The sequence below is a fragment of the Pseudochaenichthys georgianus genome, unplaced genomic scaffold (assembly GCF_902827115.2).
Source record: "Pseudochaenichthys georgianus unplaced genomic scaffold, fPseGeo1.2 scaffold_1802_arrow_ctg1, whole genome shotgun sequence".
Classification (NCBI taxonomy): domain Eukaryota; kingdom Metazoa; phylum Chordata; class Actinopteri; order Perciformes; family Channichthyidae; genus Pseudochaenichthys; species Pseudochaenichthys georgianus.
The window spans coordinates 3441-12500 of NW_027262571.1; the positions used below are offsets into that span (position 1 = coordinate 3441).

General features: G+C 43.6%; 1 protein-coding gene across 1 annotated transcript in view; it reads right to left on the minus strand.

The window, feature by feature from the left end:
* Window positions 1–1559: 1559 nt before the first annotated feature.
* The window catches only part of LOC117441560 (thyrotropin-releasing hormone-degrading ectoenzyme-like), a gene marked incomplete at its 3' end in the record, with an annotated part of 22144 nt that continues 14643 nt past the window's right edge, over window positions 1560–9060 (minus strand). The window contains exon 4 of the mRNA XM_034077627.2: window positions 1560–1833. Coding sequence (XP_033933518.1) covers window positions 1560–1833 — 274 coding nt within the window. The remainder of the gene's footprint in view (window positions 1834–9060) is intronic.

Here is a 9060-nt window from a genome sequence, read left to right on the forward strand (position 1 = left end):
ATGCTGTTCACCCATTGGTCAGACATTAAGGGGGTAACAACGCGAATCCCAGCAATTTCTACCGGAGCCTCCGCCATGGAGCATCGGCACTTTCAGCAGGTTATTCTCATGCTGCTGTTAGTCTGGAGATCAACGGACTCCAGCGGCCCGCGCATGTGATTATATAATCAAACAACGTCCGTTAAAAAACATTATTACATGGCTTTGTTGAATACTCGATTCTGATTGGTCAATTCAAAACACGTGACACGTTTTTAATCCAGAACAGACAGACCGCTGTCAAGGATGTATTGACCGTTGTTAAGGACGGTCACATCTGCACAAAGAAGTCCGTTCGATTTAACTGTTTACAGTTTGGCTGAAACTAACTGACAAGACAAGAGCGACAAGAGAACAGCGGAGAAGTAACGGGCAGAAACCCTCCTTTTTACGCAGCGGTCCAGACATAGGTCAGACGGCGACACATATTCAGTGTGCAGTTCCTTTGGCATTAGGGCAGGGATACCTAGATACTTTCCAAGGTTTGACATAATGAATTGTGCTACTTTTAAAGCAAGCAACGATTTTTTTCAAATCTGTAATCATGAAGCTCCTCAAAAACGCTATCGAAGCAGTTCCTGCCGGACTATTTTTCTTAGCGGATGCATGTAAATGTAAATACAACTATTTTTTAAATCAATAAAATAATTTTCTAAATCCACAAAAGCATTTCAATTAATATTGGGAGTCATGTCGTTACTTTGTTGAGAATGTGGCCATGTAATAAGCGGATAATGTGCAGCAGCGCGGTCATTATGGGGAAAAGAACACCTTCATGCCGATCTCGATCCCTCCGCTTCGCGTCGGGCTCCTGATCAGCCTGTCGGTGTTCTTTTCCTGCTTATCCATGAGAGAGGGCGTTTCACCGACGACAGGTGTTCTTACTTGTATGTAGCTGACGGAGCATTTTTACTTTACACGACACTGTTCAACACTTAATTCTGCTTCACTCTTTAACTAAACAACGCGGATGTCTTGAAAGACTCTTTCGCTAAAGATCTTTGAAGACATCCACGTTCTTGTGACGCGTAGATACTGCGCTTCCTATGTTTGGGTGCGGACTGCGTTCACACCATGAACCGCTCCAGAGTTCACTAGCAAGCGGTCCACCTCTTTTAGGCGGAGCAGAATCCGGTTGTTTAGTTCACTTCAGAGGTCTGCGTTCACACCGACCCAAAAGAACCGCACCAGGGTTTGATTCAACCGGACTAAACAAGCCTAAGTTAGCAGTAAGCTGTCTTTGGCTCTTTTCTGCTGTAACAAAAGTACATGTCCCCTCTGTGGGACGAATAAAGGTATTCTGATAAAAGCAACATTTCCCTGCATTACATCTGCATTATTATATAAAAGGTGCATTAAAGGAACCCCTATCAGCTGTTACTGCGTTCCCTGGCCGTTCCCTGGAGGCGAAGTTGCGCAATAAAGTCACCAAAACATGTATTTAGTCGAATAATCATAATGTTGAGCTTCGTTTTATGCGGTTTGAACCCCGTCGTCCCTAACGTGGTGCGTTCACTGACCGTGACTCCGGAGTCGCTGCTGGTCTCCCTGAAGGTGAAGTTGCACACGGCCCAGGCCAGGTAGTAGGTGGACATCCTGGGCGTGCGGCTGAACCTCGTGGTGATGGATCCGTCCTCTTCCAGCGCGCTCCGCTCCTCCGGCATGTTGCTGAGCGCCGTGTACTGAGCGTCGTGCCGCAGCGTCACGGAGAACGTGGCTTTGTACACCGGCTCGTCGAAACACGGGAACGCCTTCCGGGCGTGGATCGGACTGAACTGGGTCAGCGCCAGGAATCTGGGGAGGAAGAGGAGGAAGAGGAAGAGGGTTAGTGGGAAGTAAAATACATGGTTTTAGAGAGGCATTGTTTAAAAAAAAAGTATAATTTATTATGTTATTTATTTTATTGTATTTAATACACATTTTATTTTATTATATTACTATTATTAGCATATTGCTTTATTTATTTTCGTAGGCCATTTTTTCGGCTATTTAAATGTTGAAATGTAACTTTACTTTATTTCCATTTTATTTCATGATTTTTTTATTTTATTTAATTTTCTTGATTATTTTTACTTTATTTATTTTATTTCTTTATTTTATATTTTTTCCCTTTATATCTTTATTTCCGTTACTTTTTAATTTTTATTTAATTTGATTTACGTTATTTATTTTAATTTTAATTTTAATTAAAAAATGTCTTCATTTATTTGTATTTAACTTTATTTTAACTTATTTTATTTCATCTAAGAACAGAATTGGACCAAAGAGAGGGTCAGATATTTATCATATATTTCAGAAGCAATTCCTGAGCTCACGACTGTCCTATGTCAGACCTCCTTTTATCTTAGAAAATCTTGCCTATAACTGTAAATATAATTCTCTAATCACCCAGTGTCCCGTTATGTCTTTGTACATTACATTACATTTAGCTGACGCTTTTATCCAAAGCGACTTACAATAAGTGCGTTCGACCAACAAGATACAAGAAGAAAACAGAATCATAAAGTACATCAGGTCAAGAGCCAAACATGTCAAGTGCTACTCAACTGGCTGTAGAATATAATTCCTTTATTGTCATCGCACCAGGTACAACGACATTAAAAAAGCAATCCTCGCAGTGCATTTCCACATAAAACGAATAAATATATATCTATATAAACATATATACACATAAACATATGCTCACACATCCATACCAACATGCATACAGGCCCGCACATCATTTACATACAGTTTACACTATAAAAAACACAGCGATGATATTTTGCTTCTCTGATGTCGATCAGTTCATAAGTTAGGAAACTATTAAAAAGTCGTGCAGTTGGAAGTTGGAAGTTGTAACTGTTCAGTTCAGCGTTTGACGGTGTTCAGTTCTCGTAGGCTCCGGGGTAGAAACTGTTTTTCAGTGGGTTTTCCCTTGATTGGATTGACCTACTGTACGCCTACCGGAGGGCAGACGAGCAAACAGGAAGTGTCCGGGGGGGAAGAGTCTGCAATTATTCTGCCTGCTCTGTTGAGGCAACGTTGGCTGAAGAGCTCCTCCAGAGAAGGCAGTGAGCAGCCGATGACCTTCTGGGCTGTTGATGACCCTCTGAAGGCTTTCCGGTCCTCTTCGGAGCAGCTGGCACGCCACGTGGTGAGGCAATATGCCGGCACACCACGTGGTGAGGCAATATGCCGGCACGCCACGTGGTGAGGCAATACGCCAGCACGCCACGTGGTGAGGCAATACGCCAGCACGCCACGTGGTGAGGCAATACGCCAGCACACCACGTGGTGAGGCAATACGCCGGCACACCACGTGGTGAGGCAATACGCCGGCACACCACGTGGTGAGGCAATACGCCGGCACACCACGTGGTGAGGCAATACGCCGGCACACCACGTGGTGAGGCAATACGCCGGCACACCACGTGGTGAGGCAATATGCCGGCACACCACGTGGTGAGGCAATATGCCGGCACGCCACGTGGTGAGGCAATACGCCAGCACTCAAACTTTGGGAGAACTGTCTTCAAGTCTGCATGGTTGAAATCACCAGCTATGGTATGGGCGGCTTCGGGATATGTGCTTTGTTGTGAATTGATAGCACTGTGCAGGTAGCCTATCGCTATTTTAGCATTAGCATCTGGTGGTATGTCGACAGCTGTTACTATGACAACGGTAAACTCACGAGGGAGGTAAAACGGCCTGCATTTCACCGTCAAGTACTCCAGGTCTGAAGAGCAATGACTGTCCATGATAACGGCGTCCTTGCACCAGTTGTTATGTACGTAAATGCATAACCCCCCTCCCCCGCTCTTACCAGAGTCGATGTTTCTGTCCCAGCGGTATGCTCTTCGCCCCGCTAGCTCAATGGCTCCGTCTGGGACAAGTGGGTGGAGCCATGTCTCCGTTATGATCAGGATGCAACAGTCTTGTACGTCTTTATTTTCAGACATCTGTGGGTTTAGTTCATCCATTTTGTTGAGGACGGATCTGGGGTTCGTGAGAAAGATGCTGGGTAGCGGTGGTTTGTGAGGTCGTCTCCTTAGCTTAGCCAGTTGACCGGACCGGCATCCCGCTTCTGCTTCCTCCTCCGCCTCCGATGCCTGGCGGAGCCGACAACACTCCACGGAGAGCCCGGTGTCCTGGCTATCTCTTCCGGTATATTGTGGGAGTGCGAAAATAATCCTATCGAAAGTAGTTCCCTGCGGCTGTACATAGGATTCGCACTGCTAACCGAAACATTGGCTACTCGACATACGACGAAAACACACATAGAAAGCACAGAAAGGAAGAGCTACGAGCCGCTGTGACTGTGCGCCGCCATCATCCATCCATTTGACCATTAGATAAGCCAGTCCTGTGTTAGTATATAAGAGCTCTGTTAGTAGTTCTATCCTCGAGGTGGAGTCGAAAGAGATGAGTCTTCAGTCCGGAAGGTGTGTGAGCTTTTCTGCTGTCCTGATGTCAATGGGAGCTCATTCCACCATCTTGGAGCCAGGATAGCAAACCCACGTGTTTCTGCTGATGGGAACTTGGGTCCCCCTGGCAGCGAGGGTGCAGCGAGCCGTCTGGCTGATGCAGAGCGGAGTGCACGAGCTGGGGTGCACGGTTTAACCATGTCCTGGATGTAGGAAGGGCCAGATCCATTCGCAGCATGGTACGCAAGCACCAGGGTCTTGAAGTGGATTCTAGCAGTTACCGGAAGCCAGTGGAGGGAGCGGAGGAGCGGCGTGGGGTGGGAACATTCAGGAAGGCTGAAGACCAGACGAGCCGCTGCATTCTGGGTGAGGTCAGAGGTCGGATGGCACATGCAGGCAGACCAGCCAGGAGGGAGCTGCAGAAGTCTAGGCGTGAGAGGATGAGTATAACATGAAGTGTCAAAACATGCCTGAACACTCCGGCCTCTGCTGCCAGGCCTCTCGGCTTCCTCTCGGCTTTACGTCAGTCTTTATGTCAGTCTTTATGTCAGTATTAAACATGGCGCTGTCGTACGAAGAGGGATTTGGTTCCAGTCCTTATCAGAGAGGAAGCGTGGATCAGAGTTCAGAGAGTTACGGGATAATCCTCTCAACTTCCAGAAGTAATCCAAAACAAACCCCACTTCCTGTTTCCTCCTGATGTCGGTAAGCCGAGTCGACGGTTTCCGTATCATCGTTACCTGACACACAGGAATTAATCCCTCGTTCCCGTTATCTCGCTCGAGTCGTCGTGGAGGAAGAGATGAAAGGAACACAAGTTTGGGAGGAAGACGAGGAAGAAAGTGGGAAATGAAAGAGGAAACAAAAGGGACGCAAGAGAGGAAGTATATCAGAACACGCCATGAAGTATTAAAAAGTGAGGACGTGACGTGGAGGCGAGAGACAGAAAGAGGGAGGAAGGAAGTGAGGAGGCAGGGAAGGAAAAGTAGTGGAGTGAGAGGAAAGGAAGAAGTATGGGGAAGGAATAGCAAGAACAACTAACATCTCTCCCCTGAACTCTCCCCCCACACACACACACACACACACACACACACACACACACACACACACACACACACACACACACACACACACACACACACACATACACACACACACACACACTTCCCTCATCCAGCACCAGTCACTTTTCTGCCCATCTCCGCTGCTCCTGCACTGAAACTGTACTTTGAACATTTTAAATATATTATTAACATTTTAAATATATTATTAACATTTTAAATATATTATTAACCAGCACATATTAAAACTATTACTTGGTTGTACACGCTGTTTATCGAGGCCCTTTTTGTTTCAGTCACGCTGTGGGACTGCACGAAACGGTGTCTCCAGATTTCTGGATGTATAACACACGTAGTCATCTTGACTCTCAATCTGACTTTTGACTTTGACTTAGAAGGAAACACAGAACAGGTGGAGGCAAGAGGAAGGAAATGAGGAGGAAGGACACGAGGAGGAAGGACATGAGGAGGAAGGACATGAGGAGGAAGGACATGAGGAGGAAGGACATGAGAAGGAAGAAGAGAAGAAGCTCAAGAAGTGTGAGGAGATAGAGAAATGGAGGGGGGAGGATAATAAACAGAGCGCGAGAGGCAGACCCAAAGAGGGAGAGAGAAATAATGGAGAACGCCTGAGAGAGACGAGATAAAGACACACATACACACACACACACACACACACACACACACACACACACACACACACACACACACACACACACACACACACACACACAGAGCTCAATTGAATGAACACACACACATTTATGTGACGTGACATCCTGCAGATTGGCAACAGTCGACACCGCCGCCGAAGTAACACTTGTTGTCACGGTAACCCTGATAGACAACAAGGCCGAAGGTGTTGCCCGGGACAACCACGACGCACACACACAGTCACACGCAAATTAATTCACACGGCGGCGCTTTCCCCGACCGGCAGAAAGTGAAAAATGAAAATGGCATCACCTCCTGCTGTAATGTTTGCCATTAACTTTGCGTGAGACACCACAGAAGAAGAGTGACGGCTGGTTGAATGAGACACACACACACACACACACACACACACACACACACACACACTCACACACTCACACAGAGAAGTAGAAGCGTCCAGGTCTGAAGAGGATCCTGACCTGCATCACTTCTACGAGATGTTGTTCAATATTGAGAGTAAACCCGTTGATGGAGCAGGGTGCTAGCTACAGGCTAGCTGTTAGCCGGTGACTCAGCGAGTAGGAGCTGCACTTCAGCACCATGTTGAAGTCATGTCATGCTGCTGTGTACTTTTACTCCACTACATGTATTTAATACCTTTAGTTACTTTACAGATGTGGATGAAAGATGTGAAATATAATCAAGTGTTAAATCAGACTTTCGTTATTTTACTCAAGCACAAGATCTGAGTACTTTTACTCAAGTACAAGATCTGAGTACTTCTACTTTTACTACAAGATCTGAGTACTTCTACTTTTACTCAAGCACAAGATCTGAGTACTTTTACTTTTACTCAAGTACAAGATCTGAGTACTTCTACTTTTACTCAAGCACAAGATCTGAGTACTTCTACTTTTACTCAAGCACAAGATCTGATTACTTCTACTTTTACTCAAGCACAAGATCTGAGTACTTCTACTTTTACTCAAGTACAAGATCTGAGTACTTCTACTTTTACTCAAGCACAAGATCTGAGTACTTCTACTTTTACTCAAGAACAAGATCTGAGTACTTCTACTTTTACTCAAGTACAAGATCTGAGTACTTCTACTTTTACTACAAGATCTGAGTACTTCTACTTTGACTCAAGTACAAGACCTGAGTACTTCTACTTTTACTCAAGTACAATATCTGAGTACTTCTACTTTTACTCAAGTACAAGATCTGAGTACTTCTACTTTTACTCAAGCACAAGATCTGAGTACTTCTACTTTTACTCAAGCACAAGATCTGATTACTTCTACTTTTACTCAAGCACAAGATCTGAGTACTTCTACTTTTACTCAAGTACAAGATCTGAGTACTTCTACTTTTACTCAAGCACAAGATCTGAGTACTTCTACTTTTACTCAAGAACAAGATCTGAGTACTTCTACTTTTACTCAAGTACAAGATCTGAGTACTTCTACTTTTACTACAAGATCTGAGTACTTCTACTTTGACTCAAGTACAAGACCTGAGTACTTCTACTTTTACTCAAGTACAATATCTGAGTACTTCTACTTTTACTCAAGAACAAGATCTGAGTACTTCTACTTTTACTCAAGTACAAGATCTGAGTACTTCTACTTTTACTACAAGATCTGAGTACTTCTACTTTGACTCAAGTACAAGACCTGAGTACTTCTACTTTTACTCAAGTACAATATCTGAGTACTTCTACTTTTACTCAAGTACAAGATCTGAGTACTTCTACTTTTACTCAAGAACAAGATCTGAGTACTTCTACTTTGACTCAAGTACAAGACCTGTGTACTTCTACTTTTACTCAAGTACAATATCTGAGTACTTCTACTTTGACTCAAGTACAAGACCTGAGTACTTCTACTTTGAGTCAAGTACAAGATCTGAGTACTTCTACTTTTACTCAAGCACAAGATCTGAGTACTTCTACTTTTACTCAAGAACAAGATCTGAGTACTTCTACTTTTACTCAAGTACAAGATCTGAGTACTTCTACTTTGACTCAAGTACAAGACCTGAGTACTTCTACTTTTACTCAAGTACAATATCTGAGTACTTCTACTTTGACTCAAGTACAAGACCTGACTACTTCTACTTTGACTCAAGTACAAGATGTGAGTACTTCTACTTTGACTCAAGTACAAGACCTGAGTACTTCTACTTTTACTCAATTACAATATCTGAGTACTTCTACTTTTACTCAAGTACAAGACCTGAGTACTTCTACTTTGACTCAAGTACAAGACCTGAGTACTTCTACTTTGACTCAAGTACAAGACCTGAGTACTTCTACTTTGACTCAAGTACAAGATCTGAGTACTTCTACTTTTACTCAAGTACAAGATCTGAGTACTTCTACTTTTACTCAAGTACAAGATCTGAGTACTTCTACTTTTACTACAAGATCTGAGTACTTCTACTTTTACTCAAGCACAAGATCTGAGTACTTCTACTTTTACTCAAGCACAAGATCTGAGTACTTCTACTTTTACTCAAGAACAAGATCTGAGTACTTCTACTTTTACTACAAGATTTGAGTACTTCTACTTTGACTCAAGTACAAGACCTGAGTACTTCTACTTTTACTCAAGTACAATATCTGAGTACTTCTACTTTGACTCAAGTACAAGACCTGAGTACTTCTACTTTGACTCAAGTACAAGATCTGAGTACTTCTACTTTTACTCAAGTACAATATCTGAGTACTTCTACTTTTACTCAAGTACAAGACCTGAGTACTTCTACTTTGACTCAAGTACAAGACCTGAGTACTTCTACTTTGACTCAAGTACAAGACCTGAGTACTTCTACTTTGACTCAAGTACAAGACCTGAGTACTTCTGATTTTGACTCAAGTACAAGATCTGAGTACTTCT